At 42.5% G+C, this 25319-nt stretch overlaps 1 protein-coding gene across 1 annotated transcript in view; it reads right to left on the bottom strand.

Moving 5' to 3' along the window:
* Positions 1-25319, bottom strand: part of LOC138945934 (uncharacterized) — a 165348-nt gene that overhangs the window by 73410 nt on the left and 66619 nt on the right. Inside the window, exons 5-13 of the mRNA XM_070317463.1 lie at positions 24174-24333; positions 23645-23814; positions 22256-22454; positions 21526-21897; positions 20842-20990; positions 19377-19545; positions 18698-18837; positions 16635-16818; positions 15113-15237 (exon numbers count right to left, since the gene is read on the bottom strand). Of these exons, the coding sequence (XP_070173564.1) occupies positions 15113-15237; positions 16635-16818; positions 18698-18837; positions 19377-19545; positions 20842-20990; positions 21526-21897; positions 22256-22454; positions 23645-23814; positions 24174-24333 (1668 nt within the window). The remainder of the gene's footprint in view (positions 1-15112; positions 15238-16634; positions 16819-18697; positions 18838-19376; positions 19546-20841; positions 20991-21525; positions 21898-22255; positions 22455-23644; positions 23815-24173; positions 24334-25319) is intronic.

Consider the following 25319-nt stretch of genomic DNA (forward strand, 5'->3'; position numbering starts at 1 on the left):
GACACTGAGACGGACGGACAGACGGACAGACAGACAGACAGACAGACAGACAGACAGACAGACGAGGAGCACCTTTGGTACCGTTCATACGCAGACGGATCTGTGTGACTTCTGTACGTACGAAATCCACATTAGGTACCGTTTGCCTATACACAGTGGGTAACCCGTACGGACGAAGGCGTTAAGTACCTGTTTCCTATACACACTGCTTTCTTGTGTATCAAGCATCATCGACAGCAATTAGGTAACTGAGTAAACATAGTGAATACTGAGTCGGCTTAGTGAATAGTCGGCTGCACGTACCTCGTTTGGGAGTTTGGGGCGCGGAAGGTCACTGGTCGGACGGAAGCGGGGTGAGGGGTGTTGCCATTATTTAAGAGAGGGAAATAGACAGGGGGAGAGGGGGTGGGAGAGAGGGGGTACCGGGTATGTGTTTGTAAGTTGGTAAGAGAGAAGGTAGAGAAACAGGGATAGAGGGCTAGGGAAAGAGTGGAGAGACACAGATGGAGAGAGCAAGGGAGAGAGAGAGAGAGAGAGAGAGAGAGAGAGAGAGAGAGAGAGAGAGAGAGGAGAGAGGAGAGAGGAGAGAGAGAGATTGTGTTGTACTGTACTATAACTTGTGATACTTTCTTATGTTTTCTCTTTGTTTATTTATTGTTGTTGTTGTTGTTTTGTGTTATGTCATGTAAAGGAAATTTAACCAAAGAAAAAAACAAAGATTGTGCTGATAATAAAAGAACTGGAAATGTTAAAAAAAAAATTTAAAAAAAGGTTTGAAAGGGTAGCTTTATTGGTCTTTTTTCGAACGATGTAATTATCACTATATCCCGCCAACTAGAGTTATTACGGCTAGTTGATTTTGCCAATACAAAAGTCATTTTTTCTCACATCATTGGTGCAAACAGTGTAATTTTGTGTTGTAAATTCTATTGTTATGCAATTGTTGTTATATGTGTTAGCATAAGAGAAAGAGAGAGAGAGAGAGAGAGAGAGAGAGAGAGAGAGAGAGAGAGAGAGAGAGAGAGAGAGAGAGAGAGGAGAGAGAGAGATTGTGTTGTACTGTACTATAACTTGTTTAACTTTCTTATGTTTTCTCTTTGTTTATTTATTGTTGTTGTTGTTGTTGTTTTGTGTTATGTCATGTAAAGGAAATTTTAAAAAAAAAGAAAAAAAAGATTGTACTGAGAATAAAAGAACTGGAAATGTTAAAAAAAACTCTCTCTTGCTACCCCCTCCCCTCTCTCTCTCTCTCTCTCTCTCTCTCTCTCTCTCTCTCTCTCTCTCTCTCTCTCTCTTTCTCTCTTTCTCTCTTTCTCTCTTTCTCTCTTTCTCTCTCTCTCTCTCTTTTTTTAATTGGAGAAAACCTGTTTCTTTTTTTTTCTTTTTGTGGTTGTGTGGTTTGCATGGTTGTTTATACAGAAAGCAATTGAGGAGCCATACATGGTTACTTTTTTCTTCTTTTTTTTCTCCATTTTTATTTTTCTTATTCTCGTCCATCCGCTCCCTCCCACCCCCCTCATACATAATATTCACAAACGTCACATATCACTTCACCTCATCTCGACTTATACATTACTCACAATCTTCTAATGTACATTTTATTTTCCAATACTATTCAAATCGTATCTATCACCATACTTATATTTACTAATACACATTTTTGCAATCAAAATAATGTGATTAAGTACCTTATTATTTTGGCATATATTACTAGGTTGATAACTAAACAAGACATCGTGTTCTGAGAGGTGCACATTTAATCCTGTATTTCTAAAAATATAATGGACAACATTTTCCCAAAAGCTCGTCAACTTCTCACATTGCCAAAAAAAGTGTTCAACATAATCAATGTGTTTACAAAATGTACATAATTTTGTTTCTCTAATTTTCATTTTATTTAATAATATATTCGTGGGATAAATATTATGTCATATTTTCCATTGTAACAATCTCAATCTTTCTTCTTTTGTACATTTGCTTGCTAACAGCCAATAACTGTGATCTAGTTTAACCTGATATTTATGTAACCAAAATGTAGCAGCGCAAGGCTCGCTTGCTTTAGACTGGACTATCAGCATGCGAAACTTTCTCGCGGAGGGGTTAATGATCACAGGGTTCCGTGTGTCAAGGTCATTATTGTGTTCGCCTGCTCGCGGGCTGGCTGTGTTTTTGCGAAGTGCAAGCGCTCGCACAGCGGTCTTCACTGCGACGTACTAAAAACATCTAGAGGGACTGTATCCTATCTTTGTGCACAGCTGCATGGTTAAAAGGAGTATACAACTCTCCTCTGTTCACTTTCAAGTGAATAACTATCGTTCTGATATCATTTTAAAGTGAAGCTAAAGAAACCTGGTATCGGCACTGCTGTGCATCTCCTATGATCTCAATGGTATCAAGGCACGGGTCATAGAGATCAATTTAGATCTAGATCTATTTCCGGTTGTGTAATTTTCCTTCCACCATTCCTCGATGGAAAAGAGTTCGTGTTGTTTTTGTTTTAATTTTTGTCTTTGTCGTTGATCATTGTATACACAAATTACACAAACGTCATCTTGTGAGGGACCAAAAAATATTGAAACTCTCGGATGATTTTTTTGTGTGGTATCAACCTCGACCTACGGTCTCGGTTGATACCACAAAAAAATCATCCTCGAGTTTCAATATTTTTCGGTCCCTCACTCGATGACGTTGTGTAATCTCTATATCATATCTCCGTTAACCCAAATATCTTTCACCGTATCTCACTCTCACTGTCTCTCTCTCACTGTCTCTCTCACTGTCTCTCTCACTGTCTCTCTCTCACTGTCTCTCTCTCACTGTCTCTCTCTCACTGTCTCTCTCTCACTGTCTCTCTCTCACTGTCTCTCTCTCACTGTCTCTCTCACTGTCTCTATCACTGTCTCTCTCTCACTGTCTCACACTCACTGTCTCTCTCTCACTGTCTCTCTCTCACTGTCTCTCTCTCACTGTCTCTCTCACTGTCTCTCTCTCACTGTCTCTCTCTCACTGTCTCTCTCTCACTGTCTCTCTCTCACTGTCTCTCTCTCTCACTGTCTCACTCTCACTGTCTCTCTCTCACTGTCTCTCTCTCTGTCTCTATCACTGTCTCTCTCTCACTGTCTCACTCTCACTGTCTCTCTCTCACTGTCTCTCTCACTGTCTCTATCACTGTCTCTCTCTCACTGTCTCTCTCTCACTGTCTCTCTCTCACTGTCTCTATCACTGTCTCTCTCTCACTGTCTCTCTCTCACTGTCTCTCTCTCACTGTCTCTCTCACTGTCTCTATCACTGTCTCTCTCTCACTGTCTCTCTCTCACTGTCTCTCTATCACTGTCTCTCTCTCACTGTCTCTCTCTCACCGTCTCTCTCTCACTGTCTCTCTCACTGTCTCTCTCACTGTCTCACTCTCACTGTCTTTCTCTCACTGTCTCTCTCTCACTGTCTCTCTCACTGTCTCACTCTCACTGTCTCTCTCTCACTGTCTCTCTCACTGTCTCTCTCACAGTCTCTCTCTCTCTGTCTCTCTCACTCTCACAGTCTCACTCTCACTGTCTCTCTCACTGTCTCTATCACTGTCTCTCTCTCACTGTCTCTCTCTCACTGTCTCTCTCACTGTCTCACTCTCACTGTCTCTCTCTCACTGTCTCTCTCTCACTCTCTCTCTCACTGTCTCTATCACTGTCTCTCTCTCACTGTCTCACTCTCACTGTCTCTCTCTCACTGTCTCTCTCACTGTCTCTCTCACTGTCTCACTCTCACAGTCTCTCTCTCTCTCTGTCTCTCTCACTGTCTCTCTCTCACTGTCTCTCTCTCACTGTCTCTCTCACTGTCTCACTCTCACAGTCTCACTCTCACTGTCTCTCTCTCACTGTCTCTCTCACTGTCTCACTCTCACTGTCTCTCTCTCTCACTGTCTCTCTCACTGTCTCTCTCTCACAGTCTCTCTCTCACTGTCTCTCTCGATCTCACTGTCTCTCTCACTGTCTCTCTCACTGTCTCTCTCTCACTGTCTCTCTCACTGTCTCTCTCACTCTCACAGTCTCTCTCTCTCTCTGTCTCTCTCACTGTCTCTCTCACAGTCTCACTCTCACTGTCTCTCTCTCACTGTCTCTCTCACTGTCTCACTCTCACTGTCTCTCTCTCACTGTCTCTCTCACTGTCTCTCTCTCACAGTCTCTCTCTCACTGTCTCTCTCACTGTCTCACTCTCACAGTCTCTCTCTCTCTCTCTCTCTCTGTCTCTCTCACTGTCTCACTCTTACTGTCTCACTCTCACTGTCTCTCTCTCACTGTCTCTCTCACTGTCTCTCTCACTGTCTCTCTCTCACTGTCTCTCTCTCTCTGTCTCTCTCACTGTCTCTCTCTCACTGTCTCACTCTCACAGTCTCTCTCTCTCTCTCTCTCTCTCTCTCTCTCTCTCTCTCTCTCTCTCTCTCTCTCTCTCTCTCCGTCGTATTTTGTGCTGTGTACGCATGCCCGTACGATTCTCCCTACTATCAGCAGGAACATGTTACAGTGAATTCCACTATTATCATTACGGAACAGTGCTTGTTGAATTACATTGAACAGTTTGATGACTCATGCTATTTTCTGATGTGTGGCGATTTTAATGCCCGTACGAAAAATCTCAATCCCACCTTAGATGATGAAGATGGCGATGTTCAGTCAGTCGTACAGTCAGAGCTTTACGGTTCACGCCAGTCAGAAGACCTTGTAGTAAACATGTTTGGTAACTTGTTGCTTGAAATGTGTGCAACGTGTAATTTAACCATTTTGAACGGCACCTGTCAAGGTGACCTGATAGGAAGCTTTACCTATGTGTGTTCTTCTGGCTGTAGTACCGTAGACTACTTTCTGGCATCCAAAGAGCTTAATGTTGGCCAAGCCCATCTCGAGGTGGCGGAGAGATTTGAATCCAAACATTTACCTGTCGAACTAATGTTTTTCAGAGATGACCGTGACAAAAAGAAATCTACAACAGGTTCTATTGAAAAGCTTATGTGGGACGAGTCGAAGAAGTCCGTGTTCGTTGAAGCAGTAAGCAGTGCTCAGTTTGAAACTGTTGTTGTAGAAGCTACAGTGATGTTGCCTGACTCTGTAGACTCTGCAGTTGACTGTCTAACGGCAGGCCTGTTACAGGCTGCAACCTGTATGAAGCGCGTAATCTACACTGGCCAGCGCCATAGTAAGTGGTTTGACAGAGACTGTAAAACGGCCAGAGATGAGACTAGGAAATGGTGGCGTTTGTTTCGCAGAGCAAAATGTACTCAAAATAAAACGGCACACAGGCTGAGTTATGTAGAAAACAGAAAATCCTACAGGTTTTTATTAACATCTAAAAGACAATCTTTTAAACAAAATAAACTTGCTGCTCTTGCCGAAAAAGCAAAAGACTCTAAACTCTTTTGGAGCGAACTTAAGTCCATTCGACAGTCGGCTGGTAAAACCCCAGATATTACTAGTGAACAGTGGTTCACTCATTTCAAGAATGTTTTTAGTGCTGATCTAGGTAACACTCAGGCTGGTAACGATGAACACTTGGTTGATCCTGAAAATACTGATATTGCTGTAGAATGTCTAGACATGCCAATTAGTCCTCAGGAAGTCGCCTCTGCAATAAAAAATCTTAACCCAAATAAATCCGCTGGTCCCGATGGGATTCTTGCCGGTATGTTAATAAACTCAGCTCAGCAAACTTTGCCGTTCATAGTAGAGTTATTCAACACAATATTTGACTCTGGTAATTATCCCGCTGCCTGGACAGGTGCTATTGTAGTTCCAATTCACAAAAGTGGTGATGTTGATACTCCTGACAATTACCGTGGAATTTCATTGCTTAGTATTCTAGGAAAGGTGTTTGCTACCATATTGAATAAACGTTTGTCAGGCTGGGCGAGTGAGAATAACAAAATCGATGAAGTACAAAGTGGTTTTCGTGCGGGTTATTCCACTATTGATAACGTCTTTGTTCTTTTTAGCATTGTGCAGAAATACTTACTGAAACGGTCTGGAAAGTTGTATGTATGTTTCGTTGATTTTCGTAAAGCATTCGATTGCGTAAACAGAGCAATTCTTTGGAACACACTGCGAAAAGCTGGGGTTGGTGGGAAAATGTTGAGGATTTTACAAAGTATGTATAAATCAGTTCGCTCGTGTGTGCGCTGTCCGGACAGCATTACAGACTTTTTCGAGTGTCCCATTGGTGTAAGGCAGGGGTGTGTCCTCTCACCAACATTATTCTCATTTTTGATAAATGAACTAGCCGTAGAGGTCTCTGAAAAGGGAATACATGGTGTTCAGCTGACTCCAGATGTCATTCAGATTTTAATCCTTTTGTTCGCGGACGATGTCGCTTTAACGTCCTTTTCGGCCTGGGGTCTCCAAAAGCAGATTAACATTTTGAAAAACTTTGCAGACAACTTTGGAATGTCCGTCAATTTGTCTAAAACCAAAGTGATAGTTTTCCGCAAAGGCGGTTTTCTTGCTGAGCGAGAGCAGTGGAAATATGGTAATGAACGTATAGAAGTCGTTAATAGCTATAAGTATTTAGGTCTTCATTTTACAACTAAGTTATCACTCACGAAAGCTATTGGTGAGCTGGCCGTTAAGGCCAAAGTAAGAACTATGCAGATTTTAAGATGTCTCTTCAGACTTGGTGATGTCCCAAGTAGTATCTTCTTCAAGATTTTTGATGCCCAGATTCTTCCTGTTCTAATGTATGGGGCAGAGGTTTGGGTCTTCCAGGCTTATGGGGACATTGAGAAAGTGCATTTATTTGCGTGTAAAAGACTTTTGCGTGTGGGGCAACAAACCCCAAACAGACTGGTGTATGGTGATCTGGGTAGACACCCGCTATTCATTAACTCAGCAATCAGGGTGGTGAAGTACTGGTTACGGTTGATTGCTATGCCACAGGACAGACTTCCTCGTAAAGCGTATCTTATGTCATGTGCTCTGTGTGACTCTGGTAAAAAATCTTGGTCTTTCTATTTAAAGAACATTCTGTGTGAGAATGGCTGTAATGAAGCATGGCAGCAACAAAGCGTTGGTGACATTGGTAATTTTCTTAGAACACTAAGAGAAAGACTCATTAATCGCTTTAAAGCAGATTGGGATAATGACATCCAGACGAGAGAGAGATACGTGTTCTATGCCAAGTTTAAAAGTTCGTTTAAGATTGAGAATTATGTGGATTGTAGCCAGTTACGTTGCTTTAAAATTGCTTATGTCCAATTCAGACTTGGTATATCACCTATAAACTGTCACAGGATGAGGTACAAACGCGGTGTAACCCCTCAACAGTTATTATGTCCAGTATGTAAGACTGAAAACGAAGACGAAGAACATGTTTTATTGAACTGTACTGCATATGACGAGTTCAGAAGTGAGCTTTCTGTTTTTGCAGCCAATGACGATGTGGCAGCAATTATGAGTGCGGATGATGATAAGAATGTCATGGATGTGTCGAACTTTCTGTATAAAGTGTTCAAGAAAAGATCTCAATACATTAGTTAAGATGATCACCATTCAATCCTAAAAACACGGTATCTCACGTGTGGCATGTTTGTCTGTCTGTTCTGTTGTTTTGTTTTTCACTGTTTTATTGTTATTTTTATTGGGCTCCACTGTGGACACATGTACTACGCTGAATTTCCCTCCCCCCATTTCCCCATTGAAATGAGCCTTGTGTTTATTCAATAAATGTTCAGAGTTCAGGGTTCAGAGTTCTCACTGTCTCTCTCACTGTCTCACTCTCACTGTCTCACTCTCTCACTGTCTCTCTCACTGTCTCTCTCACTGTCTCTCTCTCTCACTGTCTCACTCTCACTGTCTCTCTCTCACTGTCTCTCTCACTGTCTCTCTCTCACTGTCTCTCTTACTGTCTCAATCTCTCACTGTCTCTCTCTCTCACTGTCTCTCTCTCACTGTCTCTCTCTCACTGTCTCTCTCACTGTCTCACTCTCACTGTCTCTCTCTCACTGTCTCTCTCTCACTGTCTCTCTCTCACTGTCTCTCTCTCACTGTCTCACTCTCACTGTCTCACTCTCACTGTCTCTCTCTCTCTCACTCACTGTCTCTCTCTCACTGTCTCTCTCACTGTCTCTCTCTCTCACTGTCTCTCTTTCACTGTCTCTCTCTCACTGTCTCACTCTCACTGTCTCACCCTCACTGTCTCTCTCTCACTGTCTCTCTCTCACCGTCTCTCTCTCACTGTCTCTCTCTCTCTCTCACTGTCTCTCTCTCACTGTCTCTCTCACTGTCTCTCTCTCTCTCACTGTCTCTCTCTCACTGTCTCTCTCTCGCTGTCTCACTCTCACTGTCTCTCTCTCACTGTCTCTCTCTCACTGTCTCACTCTCACTGTCTCTCTCTCACTGTCTCTCTCTCACTGTCTCTCTCTCTCTGTCTCTATCACTGTCTCTCTCTCACTGTCTCACTCTCACTGTCTCTCTCTCACTGTCTCTCTCACTGTCTCTCTCACTGTATCACTCTCAGTCTCTCTCTCTCTCTCTGTCTCTCTCGCTGTCTCACTCTCACAGTCTCTCTCTCTTTCTCTGTCTCTCTCACTGTCTCACTCTCACAGTCTCACTCTCACTGTCTCTCTCTCACTGTCTCTCTCACTGTCTCACTCTCACTGTCTCTCTCTCACTGTCTCTCTCACTGTCTCTCTCTCACAGTCTCTCTCTCACTGTCTCTCTCACTGTCTCACTCTCACTGTCTCTCTCTCACTGTCTCACTCTCACAGTCTCTCTCTCTCTCTGTCTCTCTCACTGTCTCACTCTCACAGTCTCACTCTCACTGTCTCTCTCTCACTGTCTCTCTCTCACTGTCTCTCTCACTGTCTCACTCTCACTGTCTCTCTCTCATTGTCTCTCTCACTGTCTCTCTCACTGTCTCTCTCTCACTGTCTCTCTCTCACTGTCTCTCTCTCACTGTCTCCCTCTTACTGTCTCTCACTGTCTCTCTCACTGTCTCTCTCACTGTCTCTCTCTCACTGTCTCTCTCTCACTGTCTCTCTCTCACTGTCTCCCTCTCACTGTCTCTCCCTCACTGTCTCTCTCTCACTGTCTCTCTCTTTCCCTGTCTCTCTCTTTCACTGTCTCTCTCTCTTTCACTGTCTCTCTCTCTTTCACTGTCTCTCTCTCCCACTGTCTCTCTCTCTCACTGTCTCTCTCTCTCTCTCACTGTCTCTCTCGCACTGTCTCTCCCTCACTGTCTCTCTCTCTCTCTCTCTCTCACTGTCTCTCTCTCTGTCACTGTCTCTCTCTCCCACTGTCTCTCTCTCTCACTGTCTCTATCTCTCTCTTACTGTCTCTCTCTCTCTCTCTCTCACTGTCTCTCTCTCTCTCTCACTGTCTCTCTCTTGACCGGCACGGTTGGCCTAGTGGTAAGGCGTCCGCCCCGTGATCGGTAGGTCGTGGGTTCGAACCCCGGCTGGGTCATACCTAAGACTTTAAAATTGGCAATCTAGTGGCTGCTCCACCTGGCGTCTGGCATTATGGGGTTAGTGCTAGGACTGGTTGGTCCGGTGTCAGAATAATGTGACTGGGTGAGACATGAAGCCTGTGCTGCGACTTCTGTCTTGTGTGTGGCGCACGTTATATGTCAAAGCAGCACCGCCCTGATATGGCCCTTCGTGGTCGGCTGGGCGTTAAGCAAACAAACAAACCAAACTGTCTCTCTCTCTCTCTCTCTCTCTCTCTCTCTCTCTCTCTCTCTCTCTCTCTCTCTCTCTCTCTGTCTGTCTGTCTCTCTCTGTCTCTCTCTCTCTCTCTCTCACTGTCTCTCTCTCACTCTCTCTCTCTCTCTCACTGTCTCTCTCTCACTGTCTCTCTCTCACTGTCTCTCTCTCACTGTCTCTCTCTCTCTCTCTCTCTCTCTCTCTCTCTCTCTCTCTCTCTCTCTCTCTCTCACTAGCGTCTATCTCTCTCTCACTGTCTCTCTCTCTCACTCTCACTGTCTCTCTCTCTCTCTCTCTGTCTCTCTCTCACTGTCTCTCTCTCAGTCTCTCCCTCTCTCTCGTTGTCTCTCTCTCTCACTCTCACTGTCTCTCACTCTCACTGTCTCTCTCTCTCTCTCTCTCTCTGTCTCTCTCACTTTCACTGTCTCTCTCTTACTGTCTCTCTCTTACTGTCTCTCTCTCATTGTCTCTCTCTCACTGTCTCACTCTCACTGTCTCTCTCTCTCTAATAATGTATCGATTGAACACTGTTTTTCCCGTATTTGAAACATATGACGTCAGAGGCCTTGTAAACGCACACAAAAATCCTTGAAAAATGCCTAGGACGACATTTTCGCTCAATGAGTCAACTTCTTAACAACTACTTTCGCGTTGAAATCCGATTACCACCCATGTCTGATAAGATATGTACATGAAATTGATTATGTGGCGTATCTAGCAGTGTTTTGAAGATTTCAACAAATTAAATGTTTTCGATGAATCAGCAAAAACATAACGTCAATTTAAGAACTTTTTCTGACATGACAAATAACAGCAGACCTAATGTCTCAAATGACTTGAAATTCCGTATTTACTTTACGACACGTGTTAGCACCAATCTCCAAAAGTTTGAAGGTAATGCGTCGGCGAGTTACTCAAATGTATCATTTTTTGTCTCATTACCCGCTAAAACGGCTTCAAAAACTGCCTTTTATGCCTTTTGAGAGGATTGGCACCTACACCGCGTCCTTGGTAGACAAGATATGTGAACAAAGCTGACTGATTTGGATGCAGATTTGATTGTTCTGTCCAAGGACATGCTTAACATGTTTCATTTTAGCAGTTCTGATTTGTTGTCAATTTTAACGCGGGAACCTTGATTTTGTGAATTTGATATTGGGGGGTGTCTGTATTGTTGGTTCCACTGTATCGACACTACGTCATGTAAACTCAATCTGTTTACTGAATAAGTTAGGGGAATAAACGGCCTTTCCAGTCATATAATTGGATTTACGATCAACAGACTCATCAGAAAGATCTGCCCTCAAACGCATATGTGTAAAAGTGTTGTTTTTTTTACGAGTAGTGTAGTTCATGTCTGTACATGTGGTACACACACGTTGCAGTTAACAACACCTTGTTCACTTATGTGATTGTTTAACACGTTGGTAGACCATAAAGAGGGATGAAATTCGCCAACGACTATCTTTACCTCAATGACAAAAAAATGCATGTTTACGATGTGTGTACCTTGTTTACCCCGTATTACACACTTTATGAGGAAGTGAACATAAGACAGCAACTGCACACTATTTACTAATCGGACAGCCATTAAGTGTCCTCCGCAAATCTGCTTTTGTTTTTGACGTGCTTTATCTGGTTCATATTTTACAGCAGTTTGAAAACTACGTAAAATCGCTTGCAACAGTACGCACTAAATACAGAGCTGCTCTGCAAATGTGTGAAATCTGTGTATAATCTGAAAATGGATATGACAATGGATATCAAATGTGTGTAAAACAGGGCTCGTTGTCCACACCTATATTGCAGCAATATGAGGACAACTTGCATTTCCATTTTTAGGGAGGTGCAGCTATTTGCGGACATCCGTCACTCTATTGCAGCAATTTGTGGACCAAAGACCGCCTATTTGAGGATGTCCGCAGATAGTCGCATTTTTCGGCCGATGTTCGCAAATTGCTGCGATATAGCGATGGACGACTCCATTTGGTCCCATTTGGTCCGCATATGGGTGGAAATCCACAAACACACACACGCACATACACCACGACCCTCGTCTCGATTCCCCCCTCTACGTTAAAACATTTAGTCAAAACTTGACTAAATGTAAAAAGTAGAAGAATGGCCTTTCCGAGCATAATTATATAGCCAGTTAAGCAATTTCATTATTTGTAGTTTCAGAGATATGGAGCTTCAAAGTACTGATCCTTGGGTGGCCGAGTGGTAAAGCACTTGCGCTCGGAAGCGAGAGGTTGCGAGTTCGACCCTGGGTCAGGCCGCTATTTTCTCCCCCCCTTTCCTAACCTAGGTGGTGGGTTCAAGTGCTAGTCTTTCGGATGAGACGAAAAACCGAGGTCCCTTCGTGTACACTATATTGGGGTGTGCACGTTAAAGATCCCACGATTGACTAAAGGGTCTTTCCTGGCAAAATTGTATAGGCATAGATAAAAAATGTCCACCAAAATACCCGTGTGACTTGGAATAATAGGCCGTGAAAAGTAGGATATGCGCCGAAATGGCTGCGATCTGCTGGCCGATGTGAATGCGTGATGTATTGGGTAAAAAAAATTCCATCTCACACAGCATAAATAAATCCCTGCGCCTTGAATATGTGCGCGATATAAATTGCATAACATAAAAATAAAATAAATAAATAAATCCCTGCGCCAGCAGTATAGGTCACGATCAGGTCAGGTGGACTGCATCACTGGATGTAATTTATAGCTGCTTCTGAAATATGCTCCCAGAAAATGATCAATCAATCAATCAATATGAGGCTTATATCGCGCGTATTCCGTGGGTACAGCTTCCGACCGCAAGTGCGTTACCACTCGGCCACCCAGTCCTTGACTTCGGTCCACAGTAGGTTATGCAACACACAGGCGCAGGCAGGTCTCTTTTTAACCTGACCAAAGCTGCGAATGTTAGTCAAATCAAATTTATTGTTTTTTTGGGTCCCGACAACCACTTTGGGTCACATCATGACCAAAATCACACGAATGTTAGTGACCTGATCGTGACCTAATGAGTAATAAATATAGAATGTGTAAAAATCCCACACAACTACCTAAGGTCGGACCCAAACTACTACAAAGTCACACACAAACACCAATAGTTAGGACACAACTACCTAAAGTCAGACCCAAACTACTACAAAGTCACACACAAACACCAATAGTTAGGACACTGGGCAAGAGTTCACACACAAATACCTGTCAGGTCGCACCCAAACTACTAACAATTATACAAGGGCAGGTAAGACATACTATATCCTGAGTTATCTCTCTTGGAAATTATAATGAATTTATCAAAGAGACTATAAACCCCAGCTCTAATTATAGGATCTTAGGGGACTTTATCTAACTCTAAGCTCTCAAATAACTATCATACATACTAAACAATGTAAGATGGTAGAGCACGTGGCCAAATTAATTTGCGGCGACCAGGGTTCGAACCCGCAACCGTATGAATACAAGTCCAAGGCGCTACCACTGCGCCATGGAGGTCGCCGTACACTGCTTAGTCCATTATGACCGTATTTAAACTGCCACAACTTCTTTATTTTGCATAGGAACAATATTGTTCTTATATCAAATTAGGTATTTGGTTGTAGACCTTGGCGCTTTGAGGTAATTGCTTTGGTATGATAAGATAAAGCGCGGTATAAATAGCCAAATTTCATTTCCATTAAAACAGATACACAAAGAGATGGAGAGATACAGAGAGGGAAATGAACAATTTGGAGCGCCCACTCGAATCTGAGCGTATTTGGGGCGGCTGGTCACAATTTATTGACATCAGGGAACCAGTTTTCAATTATGGAGCAACCAATATTGCCTCCCCAATCCGGGATTCGAACCAGCGCAATGCGCTAACAGACGTCGCTTCTTGTCCCCACTAAGGGAAAGAAAGAGAGATAATAACACAACTTCTGTTTCGACTCAGGCCACATTTCGGGGCTTTACTCCGGGTTCTCCAGTCTGCTCCCCCCTCAAAAATATTCTCAAAAAAATTAATGTTAACTAGGTTGGGTCTGGACAGGTGCACTCCAAAGTTGCGAGTTTGCCTTTGTTGAGAGGGCTGCCCAAATCACTGAACTAATTTTCAGTCTCTTTTAAGTATGATTCTCTTTAAATATTGTAATTATTGTATTCAAATTGCATAGATGTAATCTACATACTCTTCTGAATAATTTGGTATGAGAACAATCTTGTTCCGATGAAAAATAAAAAAGTTGTGGCAGTTTAAAAACGGTCATTATGGACTAAGCAGTACATGAATAAATTCATTATCATTTCCAAGAGAGATAACTCATGATATAGTATGTCTTGCTACTGACAGTAAGAAAACACGAGTTACCTGCCCTTGTATAATTGTTAGTAGTTTGGGTGTGAACCGTTGGCATTTGTGTGTGAACTCTTGCCCAATGTACTAACTGTTGGTGTTTGTGTGTGACTTTGTAGAAGTTTGGGTCCGACCTTAGGTAGTTGTGTGCGACTTTTACACACAAATTCTGCACACAAATGCCAAGGTACCCTTATAACCACCTCTGTGTGTGTGTGTGTGTGTGTGTGTGTGTGTGTGTGTGTGTGTTTTCGGTGTGTGTGTGTGTGTGTGTGTGTGTGTGTGTGTGTGTGTGTAAGGCGGGTGGTAATATACCCATAAGACACTGAGACAAACCCACAGAGAAACACATCGACAATACCGTCTGACAGAAAGACAAGCGACAAGACAAAGAGACTAACCCTAACCCTATCCCTAACCCTAACAGAATGGTCACGCAAATCAAAACTTCGGCACACAGAAGGTATAATGTGTACTTAGAATTACGCCGGTAGTGACAATTCATTATTAATATTACCACAAACTCGTGAATCGCCCATCATGTATGATCAACGCTTGGGTCGCATGTTACAGGGTCGCTCATTATGGGGTCGCCATTTGCAGTGTCGCCAATAATGAAGTCGACTTTTTCGGGGTCGCCCATAATGTATGATCAACCATTTGGGTCGCACGTCCGGCCCGGGTCGCTCATTAAGGGGTCGCCATTTGCAGTGTTGCCAATAACGAAGTCGCATTTTTCGTGGTCGCCCATAATAGTGTCGCCCTTAGCGGGTTAACCAACTGTGGAAGCACCTTTTGCAAGGTTGCATACTATGGTGTCGCCCTGTGTGGAGGCGATTAGAGGGTTTTCTTTGTTTGGTCGCCTAGTATGTGGCGCCCTATTATGTCACCCATTGTAGGGGCGCCCTCTGCGGAGTTGCCCATTATCGGGGTGGCTCTTTGCGGGATCGCCCATTATGGAGGTGCCATTGTGTAGTCGCACATTTTGGGGGAACCCTTTGGGAGGTTCCCAATTATACCGACGCACTTTGCGGTGTCGTACATGTTTTGGTAGATAGGTTAGAATTCGACGCCAACAGCAGTACTTACCACATTGGCAGCAGCATCGCTCCAGCCGGACTCACATATGTAGCCATTTGTCATCTTCTCGAACACCTGCACTCGACCCGCCACGTTAGTGCCGCTGATAGGCGCCAACACAAGCTGGTACTTTTCTGCAGTGAACAATGCTTTTTTGTTATACACAGCCTTTCGCGTGTCTAACGAGAAAAGTTATAGATGGGAAGGCATTATCTACAATGCGAACTGGTGTTCTAGCTTCTGCGTCTTGCAAGCAACGTTCCCTTTACAATATTCACTGAATACATTTCATATCGATTGAACATTCGTTTTTCGCTTGTTTTCGTCCTATAACTTGATGGAAGGTGGCAACTGGAACTTTCACATATGCGGGTAGCCGACACTACAAGGGAGTGCATGTTTGTATGCTTTCAATCATGAAATAAATAATTCTACCTAATATGGATCGATGCATGAATGTCAGTTGTATTTTCGATCACAGTACCACGACATTTGACACATATCTCGACAGTCATTGTTCAACCCAGCGCTCTCGAAGAACGATGTCTGTCCAGATTTGTGTCAAATGTCATGGGTCAAAGTCAAAACAGAAACAACACAGAGCGTTGTTTTTTGATAAATGGATTGAAGCCGGTACGTGATGTATGGATAGACGAAAATATTGTGTCATTTGAACATATTTGTGCCATTGTCGGATATAGTGCCACAAGGCTGTTTGAGTACAACGCTTTGCACACGGCCCTCTGCGCGCGAGCACTGCGAGACAACACAGTTAAAGAAGACGCGGGTGACGAGCCTCCTGCGACCTGTTTTCAGAGCGTGCTAAATAACCCTTCCCCGAAGAAATTTCGTGCGATATTAACGCAATCCAAAGCCAGTGAACCCTGCTCTGTAAAATTTTGGTCCCACAAATATAACATTTGCATTGACGAAAAGTATTGGGTCCTGGCAAGTGCATGTACAAGCGAAGAAAGATTAAAGTTACTCCAATGGAAAATTTTACATAATATTTATCCAACAAATATTTTATTGCATAAAATGAAGTTAAAAGAAAATAGTTTATGTAGTCTTTGTAATGAAATGGATTATATTGAACACTTCTTTTGGAAATGTAGCAAAATGAAATTGTTTTGGGAAAGTGTTAGAAGATGTATATTTGTTAATACGGGAGAAAATATTATATTAACAGAAAAAGATGTATTGTTTGGTTATTCTCCAGAAGTGCAAACCCCCACAAACAAAATTATTAATAATATTTTGCTCATTTCAAAAATGTGTATCAGTAAGTACAGATATGGTAGGCCTATTGATATAAATGTGATGTTAGGATATGAATTAGCGTTGAGATATTTCAGCATTGTGTAAATGTTGAAGGATGAATGTTGATACGTTAGAGACGGATGCTTGAATTTTATTGATTAAAAGCCCCACAATGATGTGCTTGGCAAATTTAAAAAAAAAAAAAAAAAAAAAACAGAAACAACACAGAGCGTTAAAACGAAAATTACACCCAAACACAGGTATACAGAACCTTGCTTGATCTCTTGATTGAAGCATGAGACTGAAGCGTAATCGTTCCGGTAACAGCTGCCGCCGGTGTTGTTCCTGGAGCAATTTAACAGACTGTCCTCGCTCCCAGAGCACTGGATGCCGTTGAAGTCAGAGTTTATCGATTCGTACCTACGTCCGTACGCTCCTGCTTGAAGAGCATAACCCTGCGAAATAGCCAATGGAGCATGAGCAAGAATAACAATAATGAAAGATGTTACCTAATTTATTTGTTTTTAAATATTATATACTGGATCACGCTCTTCTGAGGAAGAAGAAAAAAAAGAAAAAAAAAGAAAAAAAAGAAAAGAAAGAAAACCAGATTAGAGTATGACATGTTGCACTTCTTTAAATTGTAATGAATGTTGCTACAGTCCAACCTGCTCTGACGACCACTTTTCGATACTGAATACCTGCTCATTCCGACAATCCTTAAGATACACTGAAGAGTTGGTCGGTGTGTTTTTTTCCTGACATAATTCCCCTTTCCACAGCGACTACCTGTTTATAACAATTACTTTTGGTCGGCCCCTTGGGTGGTCGATATAGACAGGTTCGACTGCATTTGGAATATAGACAACTGTACTCCGTCTTCAGAGGTTTGAAACATAAAACATTACTGTGGATTTACGGTACGTGTGTGTGTGTGTTTGTGTGTGAATGTGTGTGTTTATGTGTGTTTATGTGTGTTTTCATGTGTTTGGGTGTGTGTGTGTGTGTGTGTGTGTGTGTGTGTGTGTGTGTGTGTGTGTGTGTGTGTGTGTGTGTGTGTGTGTGTGTGTGTGTGTGTGTGTGCGTGCGTTCGTTTGTTCCCCCCCTTTTTTTATATATATTCCCCCCCCCTCCCCCCCTTTTATGAATGTGTATCACTTTTAGTCTAGTATGCCTGTGCCCATGACATCATCCAACCACTTCTCTCCCCTTTCATTCATTTATGTTCCTAGAGTTCCTTCCCTTTTTTGCGTGGTTCCCCTCCATTTTCTTTCAAACCTTGTTCGTTTCGTATTGCGTCTGCTTTTTACATTTAGTCAAGTTTTGACTAAATGTTTTAACATCGAGGGGGAATCGAAACGAGGGTCGTGGTGTATGTGTGTGCGTGCGTGTGTGCGTGCGTGTAGAGCGATTCAGACCAAACTACTGGACCGATCTTTATGAAATTTGACATGAGAGTTCCTGGGTATGATATCCCCGAACGTATTTTTCCTTTTTTTGATAAATGTCTTTGATGACGTCATATCCGGCTTTTCGTGAAAGTTGAGGCGGCACTGTCACGCTCTCATTTTTCAACCAAATTGGTTGAAATTTTGATCAAGTAGTCTTCGACGAAGCCCGGACTTCGGTATTACATTTCAGCTTGGTGGCTTAAAAATTAATTAATGACTTTGGTCATTAAAAATCTGAAAATTGTAGAAAAAAAATATTTTTTTCTAAAACGATCCAAATTTACGTTCATCTTATTCTCCATCCTTTGCTTATTCCAAAAACATATAAATATGTTATATTCGGATTAAAAACAAGCTCTGAAAATTAAATATATAAAAATTATTATCAAAATTAAATTTTTGAAATCAATTTAAAAACACTTTCATCTTATTCCTTGTCGGTTCCTGATTCCAAAAACATATAGATATGATATGTTTGGATTAAAAACACGCTCAGAAAGTTAAAACAAAGAGAGGTACAGAAAAGCGTGCTATCCTTCTCAGCGCAAGTACTACCCCGCTCTTCCTGTCAATTTCACTGCCTTTGCCGTGCGCGGTGGACTGACGATGCTACGAGTGTACGGTCTTGCTGCGTTGCATTGCGTTCAGTTTCATTCTGTGAGTTCGACAGCTACTTGACTAAATGTTGTATTTTCGCCTTACGCGACTTGTTGTTGTCTTTTGTGTTCTTGTTTTTCCTGATGAAGCTTCCATAAGCGAAAATTCGTACCGTCTTGTCTCGTTCTTGTATCGGTGAGTACAGTATTCCTTTGGTTTTTAACTGTGTTCATCTTACCACAGTCACTTCGTTGTTTAGATTATAAAACATTACGGTCAAACTTACGTTGGCGAAGCCGACTTGTTTGCACACCACTTTGGCAGCGTTGTCGTCAAAGGTCTTGCCGCAGATGACGTCTTGGTCTTGGCCGCCATTACTGTACACCACCACCACTCCATGCTGGTGGTCACCATCCTTCAGCGCCACTGTCACACACACACACACACACACACACACACACGCACGCACGCACGCACGCATACATGCACGCACGCACCCACACACACACACACACACACACACACACACGAACACACACACATTGTTTAGTTTGAGATCATAGTTATAGTCATTGCAGAAGAGCCAAACTCATAATTAGCCTGTGATACCCACAGAAACCTCAAAACCCTTGATATCATAGTCATTATGGAGGTGCTTACATGTGACACAATTATACAAAGACCAACAAGCGGATGGGGAGCATTTGTGGAGACGCACACCTAACTAGTGATTGGTTTAGAATGTCACATGGAAAAGCTTGGCTCAATAAGTCCAAGAAAAACAACTATTTCGCAACCCATACAACCCTGACAGTGTTATTTCCAAAATGTGTCTATTACCTATATGTAAAAACAATATGCATAGAAATAAAATGACGAAGACAACAACACAAAACATAAAGAGAAACAACTATAAAACGTGAAACATCTACCCCCCCAATAAACGAGGATGTAAAACCATTTACCTTCTTTAAAGCATGACACTCCTGCGTCCTTTTCGTGCATCTTGCAATCCTCTGTTGTGTTTTTCCACTTGCTGTTACACGAGAAGAGACTGTGGTCGCTAAATCCGCAGCGAACGTCAGTCATGTACACAGGTCCGGAACCTTTTTCGCCAGCGGGAACATTATACACCTGGAGACAAAAAACACACACGATATTATCAGTTTTCCCATCTGCGCTGATTTTTCAGCTGGCCTGACACTCTTTTGCTTTGAATATGCACGTTTTTTAAAAAGAAGGACAGACAGTCTGTTTGTGTCTAAAATATGACAATTTCGTTCATTTGTTTATTATCAAGCGTAGTGACAGTACAAACGGACAAAATGACCAGGCTCCATTTGGACACATACCAAAAATCAACAACCTTGTTGTGCAGATTGGGTATTTGGAGAAGAATCAATTTCGGGAGTGACAACTATGCCAGCCTGCTAATACGAGACTCGTTAAAGTGTACAGTGTTAGTGTTAGTGTTAGTGGTTATCAGTACAGTGTTAGTGTTAGTGTTAGTGGTTATCAGTAATTTTGTATGTGGAGACGTCAGCGTTTTTTGCGCAGTTCAAAGGTTAGGGGTCAAAGCTTACGTTTGCTTCCTTACATCTGCTAACGAGCGGTGGTTAAATCGACAGAAATAACGAGCCCTGAATTTTATGTGAAAACTCAGCCAACGCTTGTTTATTCACACAATTCTTTATAACTAGTATGTTCCTGAACATCTTAATAATACAAATGTCAATTTCATGTGTGATTTATTTCAGGTTTGATGCACTAAATTCTCAGCCAAAGAAATGAATCGGAATGAGTGAAATTGCAGACAGAGAAAGATGCAAGCAAACACTTTTCTTCTAATGCATTCAACTTTCTGAAGATTATTTACACGTTGAACGTTCTGAATGCGCCTATTCAACACTTGAGTGGTTCAAATGTATCCAAGAAACATTACGATTGATCAATACAAACAACATTGTAATACTCGTTTCTTTTGTTCTTGTTTTCGGCTGTGTCGTCTGCTCCGTGTATGACTTTTCTTCTTTTTCCAATTGAAGAGTCCAGATATGGGACGATACTCTTTCGAATTATTGCAACAGTTGTCTTCCCTCCCATTACGTTAACGAAAGTGAAACTGAACGCACGGGCGAAGACGCCGTTGTCGGTTTCGTTATGGTAAGCGGAATGCGTAATGATACATAGATTTTCATTAAGTTAACCACTAGCACTAACACTAACACTTACACTGTGCACTTAATCTCTCTAATGAATCCTAAAAGTCCCAATCTGCTCATGAAGCAGCCAGGCTTTTCATTTTTGGTATGGGTCCAAGTGGATGGAAAGACGAATCCGATGTAAAAGTCAAGCCAGATCTGAGATGGTGAGCCGAATGATTAGCCCGGTAGTGACTGTGTTTTTGGGCGAGCATCCAAAAGGTCTTACCTTGCCAGTGAAATAGCCGAGAGACTTGCAGGCGATGGAAGCATCGTAGTCGTTGAAGCGGTCTCCACATATCGTTCCCTTCAGTCCATCCTTCACGACGTCCAGACGTCCGTACGGTAAACTGTTGGACGCCAGTTGGACTTCAAGTACTACAAAGCAAGCATACTTGTAAGTTGAGAGAGAGAGAGAGAGAGAGAGAGAGAGAGAAAAAGAGAGAGAGAAAGAGAGAGAGAGAAAGAAAGAGAGAAAGAGAAAGAGAGAGAGAGAGAGAGAGAGAGAGAGAGAGAGAGAGAGAGAGAGAGAGAGAGAGAGAGAGAGAGAGAAAGACAGGGGGGTGGGGGGGACGGTGTACATTATCTTGGAAAGCATAATTAGTTCGGTGACGTTTTGATTTCGATTTCATAGCTTTTGTGAAGTCTGCCATTTTTATCATGGTCTTGTACCTTTACTTTGATTTGGCGTAGTTTGATACTGCTGCATGTTATGTTTATTTATTTATTGATTGATTTATTGAAAGATCTGTGAGCTGGTTTTGACAACTCGTAAAAGATTATGGCCATTACCTTCAAGGGGTGTTGTGTAAATGACTCCAAAACAAACCTATACAATCATATTGCACTTAGCCATTTTGATCGAGAAAGCAACACAGTCAAATCATCTCCACCTTCACTCTCACACGCTCACCAGAGTTGTAGCAGATGACCCCCGAGCCGAAACTGCACCGCTGCTTGGGCTCGCCCCAGCGGTGGACAGTGCAGTTGTCAAGCGAGTCTTCTGTGCCGTTGCACGTGAAATCCGTCAGCCACACAGGGCTGCGCGCAGCGATGGGTTTGGACATCCAGATGGAACCGCCGCTGTAGGCGTAGTACTTGGATCCGTAGCCTCCGTAGGCCCTCCCGTGAGCTTTGCCGATCATCTTGCAGGCTACGGTGGCTTCGTTGTCGGTGAACTTATCGGGACAGACATCCCCCCAAAAGCCGAAGCGTTTGACCTGCACGCTGCCGTATTCTTCGTCAGTGCTGATCTTGGTCTCGTGGACCAGGCGTGCTTGAAACGCTGAGAGAAGGAAGGAAAGAAAGAAAGTAAGCCAACAATAAAACAAATGAAAACAAAAGAAAGACATCGAAAGAAAAAAAGAAAGGGGGACAGAAAGAAAGAAATAAAGACCGAAAGAAAGACCGACAGACAGACAGAAAGAACAGAAAAAAGCCAAAGTTACTGAAAGTGAAATACAAATGTTTCTTAAACAACTAATTATACCCTAATGTTTTATGGAATATCTCTTCGAACAAAAAAACACCCAAAACCAATAACCACAACAACACAAAACACAACAACAACAACAACAACAACAACAACAACAACAACAACAACAACAACAACAACAACAACAACAACAACAACAACAACTCACTGTTGTCGACTTGGTCCATGGATTGGTTGTAGCAGATGACAGAGGCTAGCTTGTTGATACTGTCCGAGTCGAACGGACAGGACGTGCTTGCCCCGGGTGCAGTCTTTGAGCAGTTGGTCAGCGACTTCTCCTGTCCAGTGCAGCTGATGTTGGTGTATACTTTTGAAATGCTGGAAGACCCCCAGACGCTGCCGCCAAGCTGCAACACGAATCGATGGTGATGTAGTAGTGTTTGTTGTTCGTGGTGATCAGAAACGAATTATGTACTGAAACCAGTACACATTTCTCCCTTTAAGCTTCGTTATACAATTTGAAATCTGAATTTAAATATCTTCTTGCTTTGAACATAGAAATTCACTCATCATGTTTTCATCTTTCATTCTTTTTATTTGGGCTTCACCGCACTCAGTTTGGCTTCACTCCATTGAGACCCACTTGTTTACAACAGAGCAGGGATAACCAAATCTCAAAAGTTCAACTCTCCAACCGGGCGAGCAACTTCAAGAACGTTACTAGTCTGCCAGAAATTTCGCTGGCCCGGAAAATACCACAGTTGCTGCATCCGCAGTGTTTATTTAGCTTTGAAACTCGATATTACAACCGAAAGTATTGCATTGGACCAACATTTTCACTGGCCAGCCGGGCGAGTTGCTATGCGGTTCCTGCTAGCCCAGCGGATTTTTTTACTCGCCCGCGGGGATCGGGCGGACGATTCGGCCATCCCTGCAACAGAGGCCACTAAGTATGGCTTTACTCTATTCAGAAGCACCTGGTTACAACAGAGGCCACTAAGTTTGGCTTCACTCTATTCAGACCAACTTGGTTACACCAGGAGGGCCTCGCAGTTTGGCTTCACTCTATTCAGACCAACTTGGTTACACCAGGAGGGCCTCGCAGTTTGACTCCACTCTGTTCAGACCAACTTGGTTACACCAGGAGGGCCTCGCGGTTTGGCTTCACTCCATTCAGACCAACTTGGTTACACCAGTAGGGCCTCGCAGTTTGGCTTCACTCTATTCAGACCAACTTGGTTACACCAGGAGGGCCTCGCAGTTTGGCTTCACTCTATTCAGACCAACTTGGTTACACCAGGAGGGCCTCGCAGTTTGGCTTCACTCTATTCAGGCCAACTTGGTTACACCAGGAGGGCCTCGCAGTTTGGCTTCACTCTATTCAGGCCAACTTGGTTACACCAGGAGGGCTTTGCAGTTTGGCTTCAATCTATTCAGACCAACTTGGTTACACCAGGAGGGCCTCGCAGTTTGGCTTCACTCTATTCAGACCCACCTGGTTACAACATAGGCCACTAAGTTTGGCTTCACTCTATTCAGACCAACTTGGTTACACCAGGAGGGCCTCGCAGTTTGGCTTCACTCTATTCAGACCCACCTGGTTACAACAGAGGGCCTTTCCGTCCACGAACCCCAGTTCCTTGCAGACAACCTTAGCGTCCACGTCGTCCCAGCCCTCGTCACAGACCTCGCTCCAGCCGCGCCCCTCCACGTACATCTCCACGTTGCCCGCGTTCATCACGTAGTCTTCAGTCGTCTTCAGGCGCACTGGAAGCACGTTTGAAAGAAGCTTTAAAACGGGTTTCTAAGAGAATATAAAGTTCATTTTGAAGAGGATTTCAAAGAGGTTTTTGAACATGTTTCTTAGGGGTTACATGGTGTTTCTAAAAGGGATTTCAAAGTGGGTTTCAATCATAAATAAATAACTTAATAAATAATAACTTAATAACTAATAACTAAACAACTAAATCAACAAATAAATAATAAATAAGTAGATAGATAAATACATTTTAAAAAGTACTTAATTGATAAATAGATACGGCAATACATCAATCAATACATACACTTAAAAAAATCTATGAATAAATGAATAAGCAAATGAATAAATTAACAGAATAAATACTGACCAGAAGCGTTAACGCAGCGGAGAGCAGTAAAATCCTCTGTACAGCCTTCAGGGCCGGTGATGCGGTGAGGACATTCCATCAGATCCGACTCGTACGAGCAATAGAACGATTCCAGTAGGAAAGAAGGGCTGTAGTTCGCGGGAGCTGGGGTGCTCATGTACTGAAATAAAAGCAAACGTTATGAATAATACGCTAAATACATTTTACAAGGATGGGCGCTTGTATATATGCATGATTTTTGATGTAACCTTTAGGTTCTTTGACTAAATATAAAAACAAGAAAGATATATTGTTGGAACGTTTAATTGTTGACGTAACGCGTTGTTTTGTCAATAATGAAACGTTCCAACAACACACCTTTCTTGTTTTACATTTAGTCAAGTTTTGACTAACTGTTTTAACATAGAGGGGGAATCGAGACGAGGGTCGTGGTGTATGTGTGTGTGTGTGTGTGTGTGTGTGTGTGTGTGTGTGTGTGTGTGTGTGTGTGTGTGTGTGTGTGTGTGTGTGTGTGTGTGTGTGTGTGTGTCTATCTGTCTCTGCGTGTGTGTGTGTAGAGCGATTCAGACCAAACTACTGGACCGATCTTTATGAAATTTGACATGAGAGTTCCTGGGAATTATATCCCCGGACGTTTTTTTCTCTTTTTCGATAAATACTTTTGATGACGTCATATCCGTCAACTTTTAAAAGTTGAGGCGGCACTATCACACCCTCATTTTTCAATCAAATTGATTGACATTTATGTAAAGCAATCTTCGACAAAGGCCGGACTTCGGTATTGCATTTCAGCTTGGTGGCTTAAAAATTAATTAATGACTTTGGTCATTAAAAGTCTGAAAATTGTAATAATTATTTTTTTTATATAAAACGATCCAAATTTACGTTCATCTTATTCTACATTATTTCCTCATTCCAAAAACATATAAATATGTTATATTTGGATTAAAAACAAGCTCTGAAAATTAAAAATATAAAAATTATGATCAAAATTAAATTTCCGAAATTGATTTAAAAACAATTTCATCTTATTCCTTGTCGGTTCCTGATTCCAAAAACATATAGATATGATATGTTTGGATTAAAAACACGCTCAGAAAGTTAAAACGAAGAGAGGTACAGAAAAGCGTGCTATGCAGCACAGCG

This window comes from Littorina saxatilis, linkage group LG1, assembly GCF_037325665.1.
Source record: "Littorina saxatilis isolate snail1 linkage group LG1, US_GU_Lsax_2.0, whole genome shotgun sequence".
Classification (NCBI taxonomy): Eukaryota; Metazoa; Mollusca; class Gastropoda; order Littorinimorpha; family Littorinidae; genus Littorina; species Littorina saxatilis.